Source organism: Scomber scombrus, chromosome 11, assembly GCF_963691925.1.
Source record: "Scomber scombrus chromosome 11, fScoSco1.1, whole genome shotgun sequence".
Taxonomy (NCBI): domain Eukaryota; kingdom Metazoa; phylum Chordata; class Actinopteri; order Scombriformes; family Scombridae; genus Scomber; species Scomber scombrus.
The window spans coordinates 26,174,209-26,196,892 of NC_084980.1; the positions used below are offsets into that span (position 1 = coordinate 26,174,209).

The 22,684-nt window shown below is 38.6% G+C and overlaps 1 protein-coding gene across 1 annotated transcript in view; it reads left to right on the plus strand.

The window, feature by feature from the left end:
- Positions 1 to 21,167, plus strand: part of LOC133990338 (guanine nucleotide exchange factor VAV3-like) — a 48,056-nt gene extending 26,889 nt beyond the window's left edge. Inside the window, exons 18-27 of the mRNA XM_062428618.1 lie at positions 2,329 to 2,338; positions 5,295 to 5,463; positions 8,432 to 8,497; positions 8,748 to 8,782; positions 8,935 to 9,051; positions 13,252 to 13,339; positions 13,831 to 13,915; positions 15,893 to 15,922; positions 20,121 to 20,284; positions 20,868 to 21,167. Of these exons, the coding sequence (XP_062284602.1) occupies positions 2,329 to 2,338; positions 5,295 to 5,463; positions 8,432 to 8,497; positions 8,748 to 8,782; positions 8,935 to 9,051; positions 13,252 to 13,339; positions 13,831 to 13,915; positions 15,893 to 15,922; positions 20,121 to 20,284; positions 20,868 to 20,909 (806 nt within the window). The 3' untranslated portion in view covers positions 20,910 to 21,167. The remainder of the gene's footprint in view (positions 1 to 2,328; positions 2,339 to 5,294; positions 5,464 to 8,431; positions 8,498 to 8,747; positions 8,783 to 8,934; positions 9,052 to 13,251; positions 13,340 to 13,830; positions 13,916 to 15,892; positions 15,923 to 20,120; positions 20,285 to 20,867) is intronic.
- Positions 21,168 to 22,684: the final 1,517 nt, after the last annotated feature.

A 22,684-nucleotide genomic window follows, 5' to 3' on the forward strand; every position in this document is an offset into this window, starting at 1 on the left:
TACATTTGCATTTAAATTAAACTCTATGCATCAGGTTCTAAAAAAATAAATAATAAAAATAAATTTTAAAAACTCCTTAAATCTGCCAATTAATAATTATATTTCCTTATTCTGTCTTTTAATAATAAATTTAAATGAATTAATCATCACAAAATTAATTTGAAGATGTTAACTTAATTTGTAAACGTGTCTACCAATCATATCCCATCTCACAATTACTTCTTATCCTGCTTTAACATTTACAATTTTGTGATTGCTCTTTCATTTAAAGGCGTGAGCAGTGTGTCCCCGAAAATTTAAATGTCCTTAATTTAAAAGTCCAACACCGTCGTTATGTGTTATCCAATCAGAGTCTGTTCAATCAGAGCTTCTGCTGCTACTCTTTGGGTTGTTCTTCATTTCATTTTTAGGTTTCTGGCACATAATAATTAAACATAAACTACAATTAAACACTTTAAAAGTCTATAGTCTTATTCCTGCAGCACATTCATGACTCTATATCAGTCACTTTTGTCATGAAGTGTGAAGCAGGTGGACCCAAATGCAGGACACAGCAGGCAGGAGTAGCTGAATAGTATATTTATTAACTAACTAGGAACAGGACGTAGAAGTGCAGGCAGGCCAGATTAAACAGGACAGAATCGAACAAATTATTTAACAACGCCAAACTGAAATCGAGGACTATAGTACAAACACAAGTAATAAGGGAATGTGGAACAGGTGATTAGACAAAGAGCAGGAGAGGAGCTGATAGGCTGAGGGGAACACTGGGAGCACGGCACTTACTAACGAGACTGGAGGGAAACACAGCAAATAGAAAACCAAAAAAACTCCAAAAAATAAAATATAATCATGCATATACTAAACACAATGCGACTGAAATAAGTGTACAAGCAAGCACAGAGTCAAATACACTCAGCATATATTACTGCTGACAAAAACACAAATGATCAGTCTGTCAAGCAGAGTGGCTTACACATTAAATTTACATGAAACAACATAAACAGAACTGGAAGACAACCACAGCTCGGAATAACGTTACCAGCGTTAGCAGATAGTCGAGCACTTTGTTCCAAGGAGAGTCGATTGAGAAAGCAACAGTTTCTCAAGTGGTCCTTTAAAGATACAACCCAAATAATATGAACTAGCAAAAAAACCGTATGACCAAAAGGACTGGATAACAGAGAGGGGGGGGGGCCTCACACAAAAAGCCAAAAGAACAAAAACACAAAAAAAGTCCAAAAACCATGAGTCCAAGACACAGTTATATATGCAAAAAATAGACTTTTACTTTTGGAAATCTGGATGTGCCTTCCACTTCACAATAAATGCAAAAATCCAACTTTTTCCCCCCCTAATATTTTGTGTTTGTAATTTTTGACACTATCTGAAAAAAGATTAATACAGAAAACATTCTGTAATAAAAAGGTGAATCATTGACAAAATGTGAATAAAATGATCCAGAGTTCATGTATTTGGGTCAATGACGTATAAGGATTTTCAACAAGTCAATTTTAGAATAATAAAAACCAGCATATCTAATGCAGTAGTTCAAACATTCAGAATGTTGTGTACCTGAAGATCCATATTATACATTTAAAATTAAGTGATTTTAGTGGGTTTTTCAAGATTAATTGGCACTGGCGTCCTGTGTCAAAGTCATGTGGTGCGACCATGATTCATCTTGAAATAAATTAATTTACTTAACACGCTTCACATCTTTTTTTACAAGTTTTCAGTAATATAAAGTGTTTGGAAACAAAGTATTTGCATTTTTTTTTTTTTTTAAAGTTTTGTAAATGATGATCTTTTATTTATATAAAGATATTTCAAGATGAATCATGGTCGCACCAAATGACTTTTTTTTAAGGCCAGTGCCAATTAATCTTGAAAAACCCACTAAAATCACTTTCACATTGTAATATGAATTTTCAGGTACACAACACTCTGAATGTTTGAATGCATTAGTGTTTAGATATGCTTGTTTTTATTATTCTAAAATTGAGTTGTTGAAAATCTTTCTACGTCATTGACCCACTTATTCACCCCACCCCTTCCCTAAAGAAAGGACATAAAGAACTCCTGAATTGTACTCTTAATGTCTTCCACTTCTAAAATGGTTAGACTACACTTTCACACTCACTGATGATTGTATAAAGAGTATGACTCATTCCTCGGGTCAGGCTGATCCCACACAGGGAACAAGAATGACCTCTTTTTATATTTATCAATCTCTTTCTCCTTCTGTACTTCTGTCTTTCTTGCTCGGTTTTTAAAAAAAAATCTCTATCTTCTGTTTGCATCCACAGGAAAGTACGGCACCATCAGACCCAGGTCAGTATGGCTTGACCACTTTCGAGAGCCTGCTATGTGGTACTTCTTAAGCTGCTCGCTTTCATCTTGGCTCTCTAAAAAAACCAGAAACACAGACGGGATGAAAAGGGGATGGTTTAGTCAGAGGCCAGAGTGAGACCTGAAGGAGATAGATGGTGGTTTAAAGCTAACCCTTAGATGTTATCATAGATCGTTCGTGTTTCTGATCAAATATTACTCCACTCTCAAAAAAAAAAGATGTTTTCTTAGAAATGCACTGACACAAATCTCTCCTGCTCACACAGACGGTTCAAAGGAGGAAATGATCAACAACATTTTTTATCTTGACAAATATATTTGAGTAAGAATAACCAGTGAATAACAGTCTGTGGAAGAGATCCTTAACCAAAGATCTAAAATCCCTTTTCTCACCGCATGCCGCGATGCCTAAACCCAAGCCGGCATTGAGATGAATTGGAGTGGGTGGAATCATTATGAGATCCGTGGCGGGAGAAATGCTGGCAGAAAAAGCACTTGCAGCAGTCTATATGCGTCGGCCTCAACCGCTGAGCTGTGCCTTTGTGATAAATCAATTTCCATAAGGGGCTTTATGAGAAAGACAGCCGTGCTTATTGTTCTTATTAAAACCATGAATGTGATATATTCCATTCGTCTGAGGTCACCGTCAGCTAATAGTTTCCTTGGGCTGGTTTTGCAGGGGAGCCATGGCTGGAAGGGAGATGTGTCTGAGGGGGCTGGATGTGTGAGTCTGGGGAGAGTAAGTGGCTGTGTCTTTTAAGTTGGCAGCAGTGTTTCGTCTTAGCCTTAGCCGGATGCTTGTGGCTGTGTTTGTCTGCCACGCTGGGGATAGATTGGAGCCGTACTGTACAGGATTCAAAGAGATGAATTTCCTGCGGAAGTCAATTGCTGCTTTTTAGGATGGTGCCATTTTGGTGGTTTAGACCTCAATCAAAAAAGACTGTCAGAGCTCCAGCGTTTATGTTCATGTTAGAGATCACTCATGTTGAAACCTTTATGGTGGTGAAAGGATTTGTTTTGTATAGGGTTAGCCTTAACAATTATTAATAATAATAATAATAATAATGCATTATATTTAAAGGCGCCTTTCAAAGCACTCAATGATACAAGGCACATAAAACACGACAACAGTACATCAAACAATATAAATCAGGTAACATTTAGTGCAAAGATAAAGAAATAAATATGAATGATGACGTGATTGCATAGTTAGTGTGAGACAGAGTATGCCACTCTGAATAGGAGCGTTTTCAGGCGGGATTTAAAGGTGGAAACAGAGTCAGAAGTGCAAATGTCTGGTGGGAGAGAGCTCCTGAGGCGGGGGGCAGATCGGCTGAAGGCTCTTGACCCCATGATGGTAGTTAAGTTGGCAGATGGGGCAAAGAGCTGGTTGGCAGAGGAGGATCGGAGAGTTCGGGAAGGTTTGTAGATGTGAATCAGTTCCGAGAGATATGATGGTGCCAGGTTGTGAAGGATCTTGTAAGTGAGGAGTAGAGGAGTAGAGGAATTATTAAAGGGTTAGTTTATTTAAATGACTAAATGAGGTTAATATAACTGAAGAAATAGTGCCTAAAAAAACTGTTGACAGCATCTTCTGACTTGGACATTGTTTCTTTAAAGACACATGAATCTTTTGAATTTACATTAATTTGAGGGGAGATGGAAATCTTACAGACAGATAGGTCAAAACCTGAGCAAATAAAATCAGAATGAAGCAAAAACAACACTAAAAAATGAACATTGTGTTGAGATATGTAACATTAGTTGCTTTACTGTGTTTTTGGAGTGCTTGATAGTGTTGGGTTGGAGTGAGCCTGAGAGCTTGTGTCTCTGTTTACTTTACTGGGGGTTTTAAAGTTTTAGGACTGACTCAGGAAAGTGGAGTCACAGTTATTGACAGACAGATCAGATGCGGTTGAATCCAGAGTCTGTTAGTATGTTAATCCAAGTTGTTTCTGTGTAGGCTGAGAAATGTTCCATGTGCTATGCCCACCACATGATGTGCTGGCATGACATCATCATTGCAATCATCATCGCATCATTACAAGAGTCAAACGTCATCTCCAACCTTCATTTACTCATCCATTATTAAGGTTTTAGATTTTTGGCCTTACTGTATAAACAAATGTCATAGCATTACTAAATCAATCAATCAATCAATCAATAATATTATTCGTATAGCTCTTTTCATACATCGTGGTGCAACACATAACATAAAAACAGGAACTCATTAAAATCAGGAAACAATATCATAACTATCAAGAATATGCAATGAGGAAACACCAGAGGTAGGATCAAAATTGAAAAATAAATACATAAAAAATCAATCAATCAATAAATAAAAAACTAAATACAATAAAGAGCTAATAAAAGATTAATAAGATATTAAATATATACTATAGGAAAGAATAGAATGAAGTCACTGTAGAATAAAGTGGGTAAAACCAGAGATGTTAGGAGTAAAAGTAAAGAAGTAAAACAGACATACAAAGTGGGTTATGAAGAAGAAATAATAAAATAGAATAAACAGAATAGTCCAAGTAGTAAAAAAAGAGAGGCTAAAATAGAAAAAAAGGGCAGAATTAAAAAGATAGGTCTTAAATTTGCTTTTAAAAATATCAACACTCTCTAAAAGAAGCAAATAAGTAAACAACAACAAAAAGTGAACAATTAAAAAGCTAATAAGGTAAAGGTACGGTCTGTTAAGTAGTAAAACGTAAACTCCACCTAGAGTCTTACCTTGATTGATACCTGTTTTTTAATTGGTCTAATTATTGAGCTTTTTAGTCACAATCTGTTTGTCTTTTTGTTCAATTTTGGTTGATGTTCAGCATGTGTCAGAGTTACAGTATTTTAATGCATCAACCAGAACGTGATGATGATGAAACAATCAGACACTGCTGCTGCTGCACTGCTGTAGACTCTTAGATAAATATCTAAAGATTTCAGTATAGATGTATTTGTATTCCCTGTCTGCTAGGTTTACCCAGGATGGTTGTGATCAGAGACTACAGTGGCATCCCCTGTCCCCAGCGCGGGCCCCCACTAAGCATTCACGCGGGGGATGTCATTGAACTGATGTTTGCCGACCTGCACAGCTCCTGGTGGCAGGTGGGTGTCACTCAACTCATCCTCTTTTTATCTCAACATCTGCGACTCTATGAAAAAATAACATGATACGGCTCACCGGGTCGGCTCGGTGCACGCAATGTCTTTGCAGTGTCATGAGTTTGAATCTGTGGTGCATGTCATTTCCCCTCTCTGTCTCTCTCTCTCTCCTGCTGGTTGTGCCACGATAAGACGAAGGATACAATAAAAAAAAGACTTATTTTTATAGATTTTTATAGAAGATTTTTAAAGGAGACACAACCCCAATTTATCTCCATTTGGTCAGAAAATAATACAAAATGTATTGTGGTTATATATCACATTCTGTGTCCTGTCAGGTGAGCCATAAATATGACAGAACCATTATGATGAGGTCAGCCTCAATTAGAGATATCAGGCGTAGATCTGCACCGACTCCTCTGAACCCCAATTACAATACAAATGGGGTAGCTGTCTTTTCTTTCACTCCTCAGATTGAATCAGAGCCTACGTCAGATGATCTAACCAATTAGTGGCTTCAGTTGATTAATTGAGTGCCAAAGTGAGATAATAAAAACAGCAGACACCTCAGCTTCTGGAGGATGTTTTAATGATAGTGCACAACCTCATGTACTGGCACATTTAGCAACCATCTCACGGGGTCAGCCAACGGTGAAAAGTGTTTGACCTTATCTATTTTTGAAAGGGTCGCGATTTATCTGGGGTCTTCCGGCAGCCTCCCTAGCTGTTTCTCACTCTGCTTTACGGCGGCATTAAAAGCCTCATCCTTCCTTCTGGTGCTTCTCCAATCAGACCGCGGTCTTTGCCAACGGCACAGCTGGGAGTAGGCAGTTAGCCCGATCTCCTATGCTCCATGTTTCTCTCTGTTGTGACAGAGCACAAGGTGGAGGCTGAGGGGCTCGAGTGTCAGGAGACTTCTAGTAAGCTGCTCGAATGGCAAGCAGAATGTCATGTTGCAGACCTGATGGCACTGCTTTGTTTGCTACCATGGTTACCGTGCAGGCTTTGGGGGACAGGGGGTGGGGTGATAATCAAAGGAATTAAATGATAATGCACATTTGTGTTCATTCTAGTCAGTGCATAATGACATTGTAATAAGGTTTCAAAATGGTATCCTAGTGGAGCTTCATGAGCAGGTTCCCATATTAATAGTATTATGTCTTTCTATCAACATACATTATGAATGTGTACAGATATGCACACAGTGAACATGGGTTGACATAGTGCAGAGAGCAATATAATAGGTTAACACAATGCAGAGAGTAGTATAATGAAGGGTTGCAGCTCAACTTATTAGCTTCAAATTAATGCATGGCCTGCAAACTGTGTGGAAGAGTGGAAGTTATAGCAAAGCACTGCACTCTGCCTTTAGATAGTCTTCAGTGTATGTGAGGGGACAATACATCTATCAATAAAATATGTTCTTCCCCTTTTTTTTGGTCTATTCTAAATCCTTTGTTTAAGAAAATTTACTTTATTTTGAGTATTTACACTCCACAGTTTATAGGTATGTAGCTCTGACTCAGTCTATCTATTAAACTGAAATCAATATAGTATTTTAAATGAATCATTTTAATACATTTAATAAGTGATTTAAATGTAGCTTTACCACATATGAGTTGCGCAAGTTCGTATTAGCTGTTTTTTCCATTATGGTTGGATTTAATATAATTTAATATAGTTATGTGAAATAACAAACTTCAGCAAAATGGATATAACATCTAATGTTAATTTTAGCTTCGCCATCTATGATTCAGGAATAGTTCAAATTTTAGTTACTACAAATTTTACATGTTACTCTCACAGAAACGTTTCTTTCTTTGACAAAATAATTTCCAAAATGTAAAACAGGTGCCAAACAACCACATATTTATTTAAATACACAATGCTTTTTTGGTGAGAAACACTGAATCTAAACAAAACTGTGTTTGTTTACAATGAAAACTCCACAGGGCACCTTTAATCTTCAGCGTCCCCAGTGGCGCCAGAGGATGGAATTACAGAACATTGAGAATTCATATCCCCTGTTACCCAGAAGGCAATTATCCCTATCCCGCTGGCAGAACAATACAATCAATCACTGTAATTTCATTTGATCCTTTGGCTGCTGCCTGTTTATGCCAACAGAGTAATAAGTTTAATCTTTATCATACGCTTATCGAAGGCATAACAAATAGAGAGAGGCTCTCAAAAAACCTTTTGATGAAATGTTATTACACAGAATGAATCATAGAGATGGGTAAAGATTCGCTTTCCAATCTAGTTACTGCCAGGGCTTGCACGGTCCCAAAAAGCATTTCATACTAATAAAGAGGAGTGAGGAGGAAAGCATAAACAGGGCATGAAGCTGAATGAAGAGCTCCACATGCCCTCAACACTCACTGTCCTCTCAGATTGACTCAACGGACTTCAAATTGACCCTCAAGCTCGGAATTGGGAACTCAAATTATCTTGAGTTTATTGCTCATCACTGTCTACCAGATGATATGCATGATATAGTAAAATATGTAGGAACGAGTATATAAAGACATTAATTTGTGTCACCAAATGGGTTTACTTTGCTGGGAAACAGTGTATCTACACTATGTTTGTTGAAGGAATTAATGATTTTCATATAAAGCTTATGTTCGCTTGAGGCAGGTTAGCGAAAACGCAATTGTTAGTCTTCTGTACGAGGCGGAGAGCTCACGCTGTTTGGATATTCAAAGACCAGAATAAGATCCATTATTTAGTGTTAAACGAAGCTCTTGTTGTGATGCAGTACAAATCTAACTGCCGGCAGAGTTTGAACCATAATTAACTTGGGTTTGCAAATTAGATGCACTGCTTGTTGTGTGCTAATTGCCGAGGATTTATTGAAACGAGTGTGGGAGGGGAAGAGAAAAGGAAGAGAGAGAGAGAGAGAGAGAGAGAGAGGTGTCGTTTGCTCCCAGACAAATATAATGCGATTAACAGCCAGTTGCCATTGCAGGGCAGAATTCTGGCAACAAGCAAGATTGGCTTCTTTCCAAGTGATGCTGTGAGGCCTTGCCCGTGTGTAAGTGTGCATATTTTTCGTAATCAATAAGACACATTTAGTATGATTACAGTTCATTCAGCGGATAATGGCTACTATTGATGTCTTAGCGTAGGAATGTAGTGCTTTTCAATTGTAGTTTTTTCACTGTAGAAGACTGATTTTAGCCATTAGATGTGGCTTAAATATCACATTACTACAAATGACCTTCCACCCTTGAATATCGACTCCCCCGAATCACAAAATAACCGCAATTTCTTCTCCGTGCCAGGTTCCAAAACCTGTCGATTACTCGGCCCAGCTCTGGTAAGTGATGAAAACAAATGACTGTAGATTTGCTAGCAATAACCGCAAGTCATTCTTACCTCTATGTTATTGATTGTATCGACCGTTCTCATCCTCGTGTTCAGAATGATCGATTGCAGTGTAAGATCAGTAGCTGTTCACGTGTGGTTCAGGTTTGCAGGGCCTATGGAGAGATACCAGGCCGAGGTGGAGCTCCTGGACCGAGGAAACAGCACCTATCTGGTTCGACACAGGAGTAAAGAGTGCACAGAATACGCTATCAGTATAAAGTAGGTGACATGATGGCTTGTTTTCTGTATACTTCCATACTCAACCACCCAAAAAAACACCTTATTGTAAGAGGTGAGAGCAGACAGGCAAGAATCATTAATGCAAACTAAATAATCACATGCAAATAACAGGCTCAGTACAACAATGCTTCATTATCTGAAAATAAAACAACTAATCAACTCATGGCAGCGCAAGGAGCTCATGCTATGTTCCACTCATGTAAGCTAACAAACAAGAAGTTTCAATGACTATATAATCATCAAAAGGGTTTTACTGACTGAGGCATGGAATAAGCTTCCCTGGTCTGATGAATCACAGTTTATGCACAGTTTATATATTTCCTCACTCACCCCTAATGGTATCAAGCCACACAGATAGTATTGGTTTGAATTTGCCCAGGATTTCACATATTTATCTAATATATTTTTGCCTCCACTGCAATTTAGAAGCTGCAGGAAACACACTGTCCCCGGTCCTGCTGCCCTGTAAATGCATTAATACTGACTGCTGCGGTATCCAGTATGTTATATTCAACATTCATTCTTATTCAACAAAATATCTATGCCAGACACACCTTCTGTAACCAGTACCAAATTTCAGATTTAAATTTCATCATATTGCTTTCAATGAAAATCACCCAGATCTATGAATATCAGCTATTACAAGCGTTGTGATGGAACTTAAAAATAGAAAAGAGTAAGTCAAGTCAAGTCTAAAGGCTTTGGTGAAGTTAACCATAGGCATTGTTTGAGCATTTGGATTTGTTAAAGAGGGTGTAGTGAGTTGAATGGGTTAAGAAACATTGGTTACTATAGTAACTTCATGAATATGTGCTGCAACATGGCCATAGACTGAATATAAATATTGATATGCATGAGTGGTGGACACATCAATAGCCACTTGTTATAAAATGCATACTTTGCTTTCATGTTTCCACTACCTCACAGTGAAGTGATTACCAGGTCACTAATGCTGTATCGTCATTCATGCTGCTATTTTTAGGCATGTAAACATCTGAATGGGAGTCGAATGTTTTAAGTGGTCTTGGAGGGAAAATGTAATAATTGATTTACAAAGAAAACGATGAATGAGCCACTGTTGTTTGTGGACATCATTCAGTATGGTGCTCTGGATTAGCTTTGTCAAAGCAGGACCCGAATACAATGGAAACGAGTGGAATTTTGCATTAAACAAGTACTTCAAGTTACTATTCACCTCTTAGTGGATTTTCTGCAGATCTCACTGTGAATAGGTTTCATCAGAACTACAAGTACCAGTAAAAAATAATCTTAAAAACTTTTAACAGTAATGTCAAATCCAGACTAATGGAGGTACTGTCCTGGAGAGAGAAGTTGTTCAATGCATCAACATCACACACAAAAAAAATCTGTTCCCCTCCATTGTACTGGGGTGGAGGCAGAAATCTCAGATATGGATATTTCTTGACTTTGGCGAATAAAACCAAAACTATCTCCATGGTTTTATATAATACTCCAGGTAAGCGAGGAAATATGTTTGGTTATTCTGTCATATGGGTGAGAGGACCCTTATCCTTCCTTCCTGGCACAGTCTTCATTCAAACCTTACATCATGCCACTGTAGCAGTGAGAGTACTTTAATGGTCGGCCAAACCTCACATCTCAACTGAATGCAGCATTGGGATTGTGAATGGTATGATCTCTTGTAGCACCTCTCTATTATATGCGCACATGGTCAAGAAGTGTTTGATAGCTTTGCATCCTGCTATTTTTTGCTCTTTGCCTATTGCTCTTAGAAATGAATTTCAAAGAAAGGCTAGCAACGCACTTGGATTGTAGATAAAACATCCTTTCCTTTAGGTCACCATAAATGGCCGCTTTATCTGCAAGTTGAGTGCTTCGGTATCCCTCTTTTGAAATACAACGCTGTCCATTTAACAAGCGAATATCTTTCAGGCTGCATCAAAGCTTGTTCAGTCTTTAAAAAAACAGAAAGGACTATCAAGTCCTCCTGAACTTGCATGACAGCTCCTAGAGATTATAACGATTGAGGGTGCACTCTGAAATGGTGTTTGGATGTTAAGACTATTTAGCTAGTGACACACCATTCCAGCCCATTTGGTTTGGTGGACTCATACCGTCCCTCATTCAAAGCTTTGATGTGCAGGGCCAGTTTCTGAACACTCCAATCCTAATTGCCTGTCTCACTGCTTAAGATCATTATCAGGATGGCCGTTTGAGATAATGGAGCTTTATACAGAGAGCTTCTGCTAATCAAGTGGAGCTGTCTAATGTCAGACACTGCACAAGTGGTCAGTTTGTGTGTTGAATGATATGTTGTGTGTTTGTGTGTGTTATGTGCGCAGCCTTGAGTGGAAAGAAAGATAGCCTTCACCAAACATGGCTCATCTATCTCCGGGTGTTATGCACCATATAACTCAACACACATCAATAATGTATATCTCACCATATATTCATAATGTATCAGTGAATTTTGCAACATGACCATATTCTTCTCATCCGTTATACACTGCATAGGGAGAATTACAATGCAGATCTATCTCCAGTGTAACTTGCATATTACCATATGGAAGACATGTGTATGCACTGCATACTGTATGTGGGTCAATGACGTATAAGGATTTGCAACAACTCAATTGTAGAATAATAAAAACAAGCATATCTAATGCAGTAGTTCAAACATTCAGAATGTTGTGTACCTGAAGATCCATATTATACATTTGAAATTAAGTGATTTTAGTGGGTTTTTCAAGATTAATTGGCACTGGCCTTAAAAAAAGTCATGTGGTGCGACCATGATTCATCTTGAAATAAATTAATTTACTTAACACGCTTCACATCTTTTTTACAAGTTTTCAGTAATATAAAGTGTTTGGAAACAAAGTATTTGCATTTTTTTTTTTTTTTTTTGTAAATGATGATCTTTTATTTATATAAGACATTTCAAGATGAATCATGGTCGCACCACATGACTTTTTTTTAAGGCCAGTGCCAATTAATCTTGAAAAACCCACTAAAATCACTTTCAAATTTATAATATGAATTTTCAGGTACACAACATTCTGAATGTTTGAACTACTGCATTAGATATGCTTGTTTTTATTATTCTAAAATTGAGTTGTTGAAAATCCTTATACGTCATTGACCCATGTATTTTCAAGTTAGGCCTGTACTGCTTTTCAACAAAGGACTGAGGCTGATACTAAAATGACATAATATAATTTAATAATACCTGCAGCATACACTCAAGTGGTCTGCTGTGTTACACAAATAGGTGTGCAACGTTTTTTTTTTCACAGTAAATGATAAGGTGTAAAAAAAAAAAATTAAAAAAAATAAAAAAAGTTTAATGCAAATGCAGCAGGTTACTAGAATAAAATGCAATGAATTACACAAAATATGTCAAAACTTTGCATTTATTATTTAAAAAACCCCATTTAAAGTAAAGTAAAGTAATATTGAGGTTAAGGGGGGATGGGGGTGGAATTGGCAATAATGTCTAAGGTCAGTTTCCCTGTGAGTAATGAACAGCAAATTACATTAATTATTAATTAATACTATTGAAGGGGGTTACTGAGCTGTGATGAATAGTTCTCCACACTTGTAGTAGTAATTGCTAATCAGTTAATCAGTAATCAGTAAAGAAGTTGTTTATCCATGCCCATTGCTGCTTTTTCTTTTGTGGGGGATAATGTATGTTAGATATACATACATTTTTCTCGGAGGGTGCTGCTTGGTTCTCAAACTGGGGGTTGCACGCATGAGAAATCTGAGTGATGATTAAAAGAGACAAAGAATAGAGACAAATATGTCTGTTACACACAATTATTTTTTATTTATTGTTATTTCTGTATTTTCTTTCCTTTTTTTAAATACACAATATTTTTGCTCTTCAAGGGGTTGATTAAGAGTGTCACAACCTCTGGTATACAGTCAAATTTGATAATACTTACAACATACTTATAACAAATGCAAAGCACAATGTGAGAGTTATCTGCAGTACAATTATTATCTGATGTGAGTGACCCGGGTCCACTGCTGTGGACGAAACGAAAGGTGTTCTTGTTAGAGTTGCTTGGCTCAGCATGGAAACTGACAGTCAGCTCAGCCAGACCTTCGTGACGGTTCACCATAGAGACTGGATTGATGTGGAAGCATGTATAGTTGATTAGCAGCCCATGTCTTATTCATCCTCCACAGGTTCAACGATAAAGTCAAGCACATTAAAATTCTGACCAAGGATGGCTGCTTTTACATCGCTGAGAGCCGGCTGTTCAAGACTGTGCTGGTAATGTTTTTTTTTACTTTGTATGGATTTTTTGTGCCCTATAAACTGCTGTAGCATTAATGAGCATAATCATTTTGACATTGCACTACTTTTGCAGCACTCTCTTGAGATAAACCGCAGCATATAAGCCAAAATTTTGTTTTAAAAAATATGTCTACTGGTGGTTTATTTTTACATTTGTGTATACTCTCACACAGCCACAAGGACAGGTTGTAAGCAGCTGTCTGTGGTATTATACGGTCGTAGCTAATATTAGCTCGTTTCACATAAACTTTAAACGGGAAGATAGCAAGATATATTGTGGTTAGTTGCCTTGCTCAGCAACACTTCCTCTGTAGAGATCAAACAAGCAACCTTTCCCTTACCAACCTTCCCACAATGCTTTGCTTTCTTTGCTATAGGCCTACATTTATACACACCACCGGCTAGATTTACCCCGGTTTACCAATATTAAATGTGTGTTTTTGTTTCATTGTGCTTGTTTTACACAGGACCTGGTGGAGTACTACAAGCAACACTCTTTAAAAGAGGGTTTCAGCAGTCTTGACACCACTCTGCAGGTCCCCTATAGGGAACTGTCCAATGGAAACATGCCCAGGGCCATTACCAAGGCCGTCAGTGGTGAGTCTGCTTCACATAACTTCCAGGTTCCTGGAGACCCTCTGTCTGACAGGTGTAAATGCTACTAGTTTAAATCAGATCTCAATCCAGTTATTGTTCAGGGTAATGCTTAATATTTGTTTTGACCTGTTTGGAGGACCACCAGTGTGAGGTTTTTATTATAACAGGCTACATCAGGTAAAGTAAGGTGTTGTTTTTTCCAGGGAAGGTTAGACTTGCTTGTTTATTAGGCTATGTAGAAACTTATTTCCCATGTTCTCATATAGAAACAAAACAAGCCAAGAGCAGAAAGTATTCTCACTATTAATCTCACTAGTACCCCACTTGTTAATGTTTTGTCATTACAGGCCAGCCACTGTATTTCCTGCACTCAAAGAACGATAGGAACATTTTCCAGCTTACATTACAAAATCATGCTGACAGAGCATTTGCTTGGTTATTAAACACTCAAGTTAAAACTATGTCTTAATACCCAAGGCAGTACTATCTTTGACATGTGAGACATGCTAGAAATATTTAGTGGCGCATAATGAGCTAACATGAATCCCTGCGGAACAGCGCAGGGTGGAAGACATGCAGCAGTTTTTTCCTGGGGAGACATGCCTCTTCAGCTTTGCTTGGTTGATCCTCTTGTTTCATTTTCATTTAATAAGTCAAAAGCAACATTCTAGCTTGTGTATAATGTAATTCGGAGTTAAATACTGTACATACACAAGACTTCAACTCTTCAACATGTGTTATTAGGAACACAGCTGATTGAAAATTAGTCTTTACTGGCTTATATTCACAGAGAAAAGTACAACTATGTACATTAACCAAATTATATAATCGGTCGAAATCAAGATATCGGAATTTGCGTGTGAAATTACTCCGTCAAACTTCATTCAACCTAAACCTGGTTAAGCTGCATTGTTCTTTTTTAACAATTAAAATAATTGCACAAATCCAGTATAATCTGGCTAAACGTGAAACATGATAAAAGAGAGTAATACTCATTATGCAAAAGTCGCTAAATTAAAAACTAAAAGAAAAATTGTAAACCTCTACTGACCCTCCCTGTGATTATCTTAGCTTTGGCTTGTTGTGTTTATTATGTGACAAACTCCAATGTGGCAAACAGTGTCTTTCTCTCACATATGATAAACTCTGACAGAGGACTGTGTGATGAAACACCATCAATGCTGTCCTGCTCCTCTACTAACGCAGTGTTGCATATCTTCGTGAGGTAAAGCTGCTTCTATGATGTCAACCTGTTGGCATAAACAGGCATGAATAAATGCATCAACAAGTCCACTCACAGGATCATTACTGACCGTCAGAGGCAGAAGCAGGTGCTCATTCACTTTGAAAAAAGCATTTGAAGAGGAGACAGAAAGGGGTCTTGAGGAGGAGTTAGACAGACAGGTTGAGAGAGAGAGAGAATGTGATTAGAATAAAATGGATGGAAATCATGGAAAAGGAAGTGAAGAGACCATCTAAGAACGGAGGGTGTCGTATGTTTCACAGATTTGAGAGTGATTATTGGGATAAATAAATACAATTTAATTTGACTTTAATGTAGTTATGAGTATGAAGGAGAGGAGAAAGATTGACAAAGGAAAGAAGAGAGGTAAAAAGAAAAAAAGGGGGTACACAGCAAGACAGACATTGAAGCGATAATGATAGCCAAACCTTTACCTGCATAGATCTGGATAATAACATCTGATCACAAACATCACAAACGTTTGTATTTACACAAAAGATTACCCCATGATCCTTATTGTGATCAGGTCTAAATTTACACTCGTCAACAAGCATAGCACGTCCAATAGCATAGGAAAGAGATCTAGCACATCTGATCTCATCTGGATTTCAATGCGTCCTGCATATATTTGCGAGACAAAAGAGAGAATGAGAGAGACAGTGAGTGAAATAAATAGAAAGGAGCCCTGGCAGCTCACCAGGCTTGGCAGAGAGGTCCCAGTTAGAGCCCAATGCCCCAGGCAAGCACCAGGAGCCTGCTACTCCAAACGTCACACTCTGCACGCTGCTCAGCTCCGAGATGGCTTCACAATTTTCCTGACAGGACATGACATTTCACTTGGACTGGCAGTGGAGAAAACTGTGTGACAGCCGCCTGCTGACATACACCTGGGGGATACCCCTGGTCCAACTGAGGGACTGTGCCTGTTTCCATAAAACTGGGAAAAGTTTGCAAATAAGATCTTATGTAAAAGAGCAAAAAAGCAGCTGGAGGTAAAGTGTCTTAACTTAAAGAGTTAAGACACTATGTGTAAACAACCACAGTCGCCGCAGCAAGCAGCAGCTGAAGCAAGCAGACGAACGCTGGAACAAAGTGAAAGTTAGCCCTTTGTGTCTGTTCGGATGTAAAATTCTGCTACATCCTTGTCCCTCTGCCTCTTTTGGCAGCGTCGGTCTCCCAGCGCATCAGGCTTCAAAGCAGCTCTGCAAGAGGTGTGTTTGTGCATCACTGCCATTCACCATGCTACCTTTATTGAGAAAGTCTTGACAGACCCACCGTTGCCTCAGTGCATTCTGGGATAGATTATTATTGCCTTAAGTCGTCCACCCCCGTAGACAGACTTAGTGTGGGCACATATTCTCTGTCTGCTAAACAGCCTCTGTGGAAAGACAGATGTCATGCCAAAACAAAATAAAAAAATAAAAAAATCACCACACACAAAATGGTTTGAATCTAAAAAAACAGACACCTCATAGCTAAAGAAAACAGAACGCAAGGCTGAGCAAACAATCATATAATCCAGAACTACTGAAAAGCCATCAAAACTCTGCAGTAATTTGTTTGGAAAAAACTCCAGCCAGCTTTTTCAATTAAGTCTGACTGTGAGTGCTTTACTTCTGTTTACCGCATCTGAATGTGGAAATTATTTAATATTATCTTTTATTGTCAGGAGAATCATTTTCTTTCAGTTTTAGATACTATTGGGATATTCAATTGTGGTGCCCTCAATCACTGATTATAAGCAGATAGCTTTGAAGTTCTCTTTCAAAATGAAAGCTGGAGAAAATTTATCAGAGAAAATATTTGAAACACAGTTTGATCACACTAAATCATACCCAGAAGTTAATTGTCATGACTGTCTTTGATTTGATTATGTCAATATTATTCATTGTAATTCTTTATATAGTGTATTCAATCTCTACATACCCACCCAGTTAATGTTGTTTACATGCAATATGTCCATAATAATACATGTGTTTGTGTATATTGCATGTTCCTGCAGGTATGTGTGTATTTTTCATGTGCTGGTCAGACAAACAGTTGACACATATTGGCCTGCATTTACTTATCCCTGTGGGGGAGAGGAAGACGGCATGAGACCATATTGTTGTGTTGACAGGAGGTGGTTTTTCTCAGTGTGAGGGTCTGCTGGCTCAGATGTGATTTCATATGGGAGCAGAAGTCTTTGGCGCTGAGGTGTTGAATCCCAGCCGCTGCCTTGTCAGGGCACAATGCTTTGCCCAGACATATACTTACCCCCATGCTGCTGCTTTGGCTCAGGTGGTCTGGAGCTCAAGAGGCTGTTATTGCTAGTTATTATGTAGTATGACCTGGGGAAGGTTGCAGAACCTATACTACATAGGCACAAAATATATGGGCACCCAAACATTACATGTGTGATTGTTGAACATTTCATTTAAAAACATGGGCTGCTTTAACAGCCTCCACCCTGCTGAGAAGGCTTTTCACAGCATTTTGGAACACTTTTGGCTGCAGAGATTCGCTCCCATCCAGCCACTTGAGGATCAGTGAGGTCGGGTGATAAGACCTGGCTCGCAGCTGGTGTTGCACTACATCATACAGATGTTGGATGGAGTTCAGAACTCTGTGCAGGCCTGTCAAATTCTTTCATAGCAAACTGGTTAAACAATTTGTTTATGGATCTCGCCTCGTGCACAGGGACATTGCCATATTAAAACAGGAAAGGGTTGCCACACTTGTCTAAAGTACTGTATGCACAGTACGGAATGATTTCAAGAGCATCCGACCAAAACAACACAAAAGTATGTGGATATGGATAACCACATACTTTGCATACCCATGCCCACAAGTATGTTATTAATGACTGATTAACCTATCTTCTCATGAGCAGTGTTATATAAAATTTAAACATACGCTCCGAACCAAGTGTTTTGCACTCCTCTCTTACTATTCTCTCCCACCTGACCTTGTTTTTTTGCTTGTTCTTTGACTTTGCCAACTTTTGCTGTCTCTCTCTCTGCTTCTTTCCCCTCTCTCATTTTCTCTCTCTGTCAAACTTGTGTTTACTTTTCTTCTGTTCTCTCTTTGCTCCCACTTCGGCCTGAACCCCCCCCCTCGTCACTTACTTTGCTTCTCTGTAGTTCCTCCTGGCGGCTGCAGCTTTGTTCCTCCCTCCTCCTCGCCTTTCTGGTCAGGTACAGGTACAGCTTTTCTACTCTCTGTCTCACTCGCTGTATGCCCACATTTCCAGGTTTCCAAAGACGAACTGTCTTATTTTTCCTGTCTCTATTTTTACGTCATATTTCACAGACTGCAAGAATAGCCGTGTGGTTAAAACCATTCATGTCGACCTCCTGTAATTCCAAATAAAAAACAAATTGGGACAGCTGAAATATTTCTCACTTGGCAAAAGGAACTGCAGAAATATCAACAAACCAGTGGTAAAGAGCTGCAAAGTCACCGCTGATGGCAATGACATGTAACTAAAATCAAATAATAACACCAAAGTAATTAATTCAGTTAATTAAACACTTTTTTGTATGGTGTCACTTTTTAATGAATCAAAACAAATATGTAACATTTAAAAAATTGCTCTTTTTTGGCATAGTTTCTATTTATATGGTTTGACTACAAGACTAGCAATTGCGGTAAACATCTTGAAATAATGAGTCCTTTCTTTTTTGCATTTTACATTGGAAAGAGCATTATTACACACACATTATACTGTAGGTTCAAGGCTATTAGAACGTTACCATTAATAACAAGAATAGCGCCTGCACACAGGCTCCAAACCACAAAATGATTTATTCAAATGTTTTTGACCTAACAAAGATCTGACTGGGATCGAAACCATGTCCATCTAAATCAATTACTGGAGTCAATATGCAGGTGAATGCAGCATAAAAGGTCGCTTTGTTTGGGTCTGACTGTGTGAGCTACGTATGTGCATGCCTGTATGTGTGGGCATGTGCATCTGTGTTGGTAGGTATGTATGTGCCTCGTGTGTGTGTGTGTTAGTGTGTGTGTGTGTGAGTGAGTAAATATATTCCTTTCATCCAACGTATCTACCCAGTTGTGTCATCTGTATTTCCACAGATAAGGCAAACAAACATGTACAGCTGTGTTCACATATATGTGAGATACGAGCCCTGACCTGCATCTGTGAGACTAACCTTATATAACCTGATAAGTCCAGATGCAATGCGTGAGCTAAGTTGAACATTAACTTTTAATAAGATCAACACATGACCACGATAACCCATGACCTCTCGTGTCTATACTGTTTGCTTGACACCACAAAGCTGGGCCGCCTCACATACATTTTTTCCCCTCTTACCAGCGAGCCTGCTTTATTATCTTATCTATATCTCATTGGCTTTGCTATATGGTGTACATTAAGGCCAGATTAGTTGTATTGGTGAATTTGTACTGAGCATGAAATTCATTGGAATGGATCTTACATTAAGATTTTTCTTGTGGGAAAAAAGTTTTATTCGAATTTTAAACTGAGATCATTTAATAGTTAGTTCCCAATAATCCTTGCCCTTACAAGTGCCCCTAGTGTGACAAATCTAAGATTTAAGAGAACTTTCAGAAAGCCTGGGATTTCCAAATGCAGAGAATTAAGTGAGTTCAAGAGGCTGACACAGACGAGATGTTCTCCAGACAACTTATTGTGCAGAATGGTGTGGGAAGATTTTTCACTTCATCATAATGAGTAATAACAGCTTAGAAATGTATGGGTTGCTATACCCCAGAAAGAACATCTGTAATTAATACTTTCAGATTTTTATTAAATAGTTTCTTATAGCACGATTTTGTAATTTTGTGATATTTCTTGGTGGAATGACAGCAGACAGCCTCACAATACCACAATACCTCAGTAAGCTAACAGTTCAATAGTAAGATAGATAAAAGAAGAGAGAATAAGAAAAGGCTTCTCTGTCTCAGTGTTTTCTCCCAGGGTGGTGGGTATTGCAGTGGCACGCTATGACTTCAGCTCCAGAGACACACGAGAGCTCTCCCTGCTGCAGGGAGACCTTATCAAGATCTACACCAAGATGTCCAACGGGTGGTGGAAGGGAGAGGTCGATGGCAGGGTAAGTCCGCTGCAGGATCCTCTTACCATGACAGATCGTGACTGTGATTTCAGTTCTTTGTGAGAAATATGTTGCTTAACAATATATTTCCCCTTTACCTTGGTGTTTTTGTCCGTGGCAGTTATGCTTTAAAAATGATTCATCCCAATTCCCATGAAAAGACCAAAACAAATAATGAGCTCATTCTATAGTACAGTTTATTCCTTTGTGTCATAGCCCGCCATTGTTGCACATCAATTAAAAAGACATCAATAAGCCACACTGTTGTCCTGGGTGACATGTTCCTTCATTACGATGAACATGGGCACTGTAGTTTATTTTGAGTTAATCCCACTGAGCTGGTGCTGTAAATACTCACTGGGGCACTGCATGCATATTAATGCATGGCTGAAATGAGCGGTTGAAAAGGCTGACAAGCGCTATGTGTAATCCAGGTCACAACTGGGAATCGGTGGGGACAAGGGCTGCAGGTCTGGGAGGAACTTTTGAGAAAGAGGGCAAAAATACAAAAGGTCATAAACAATATATATCCAGTCTAATATTTGTATGGCTCAGTGTTGGATTGTGTTTTTCTCCTTCTCAGGTGGGCTGGTTTCCATCCACTTATGTGGAAGAGGAGGACTGAGTTTGCTGTTTGAATGACGTCCATTCTGCGTCCACTCAAAGCTGACCACCTCCAGTGAGCGCCATGCTGCTCAGCCACTCTCTGTGCCCTGCAAGTCAGATGTCTTTGATAAAAATCCAGAGACTCTGGCTTAAGAGGAAGGCGCAGTGCCCTCAAAAACCTTCTCCTGTCCTCTGACAGACTCTCACACAGAGCAGATGTCAAATCACAGATTCCAGGAGCGTCACACCATATCTTCCCTCTCTGCGGCCCTGTCTGCCCCCGCGGCCCACTGGGAAGTGTATGTGCTGTTCCAAGATAACCCCCCTCCTTCCCTACCTGCTCACCTTGTCTTATTATTGATGACTCCATTGGCTGGTGTGAGACTTGCCTTCACTGTCATCATGTTTCGATACCAGAAAGGCTCAGTCACCCAACTGGAACACAGATCCTGCTGACAGCGCAACGCCCAAGTACGCCACCACATTGAAATGCAGGAGCTGAGGAGCTTTGACTGCTGTTGGAACACTATAAACTTCTTGGCCGTTCAGACATTTGTATTCCCATTTTATTTTGATTAACATTTATAAACTTAGGGAAATTCAAACTCAATTGCTGAAATGTAATTTGATGCGTTTGAAAAAGCAATGAAGCGATTTTAGCACCACAGCGCAAAGTATTGATCTGTCATTCTCATGTGACGTGTATGCAGTCCTAATGAGTATTAGTCTTGTTGAGCCAGAAGTGATTTGGTAATATTATGACAGGAAAAACAATGTATTTAAAATGTGGTTTTGGAAGGTGTTGAAATCTATTGCTGACTCTATGCCTCCAAGCTTTCATTCTATATTTCTTTTAGTATGTTTTTATTTCAATCACACCCTCAATTTCATTAGACAAAGGATGGGTGTTGACATTTTAAAATTTGTTTATCTCCTGATTGTTGCCACCCACATTTGAAGCAATCATTTGACTTGTTTTGCTTTTTTGCTGAGTATTAAATAGAAGATCAATACCACCCTAATATCTGTCCATGTAATATGAAGTTATTTTAGCTTAACATGAAGACTGTAACAAGGAGAAACAGGTGGCACGGCTATGGACGGAGTAAACAAATAAGATATTACAAAACAAAATGTATTTGTAATTTTTCCTGCATCTCTGCTTAATGCAATGACACCCTGGAGTTTCCACTGGTTGCAGTTGCATCCTCACAGCAGTGAAGACTCCAAGACTTAGTGAGCTTTCCTGTTAGTCTTTATGTTAAGTAAAGCTAATGGACTGCTGTCTGTAACTTCATATTTAGTGGACCGATATGAGAGAGGTTTTAATCTTCTTTTCACTTTCACCAAGGAATCAAAATAGTATATTCCTTTAAGCCCAAACTGACCACAGTCACAGCTGGCCCCACAATACTTAAGTGAATACGGTGAATTATGAGAAGGAATAATGAACACAGACTTGGATAATGTTTCACAGTGTTCTCATTTAATGGCACTAAAGGAAAACGGTGTTGCACAGCGGCTCATTTCACAATGGGGATTTACGAGTAAATGATGGCAACATTCCAAGTCGCTAATGTTTCTTACTTAAATGTTTAAGAATTCACATAAGACAAAAATATGGTGATCACTGGCCCCAGTTATTATGCACGAAAGGAATCACAAGCCAAAAAGATTTTAAAAGTGTGTGTGTGTGTGTGTGTGGTGGATTTTGTAATTTGTGGTATAGTTCTATACTTTACTGTGAGCTTTTGATCATTCACTGTGGAAACCAGAGCCCTTTTACATTCCACA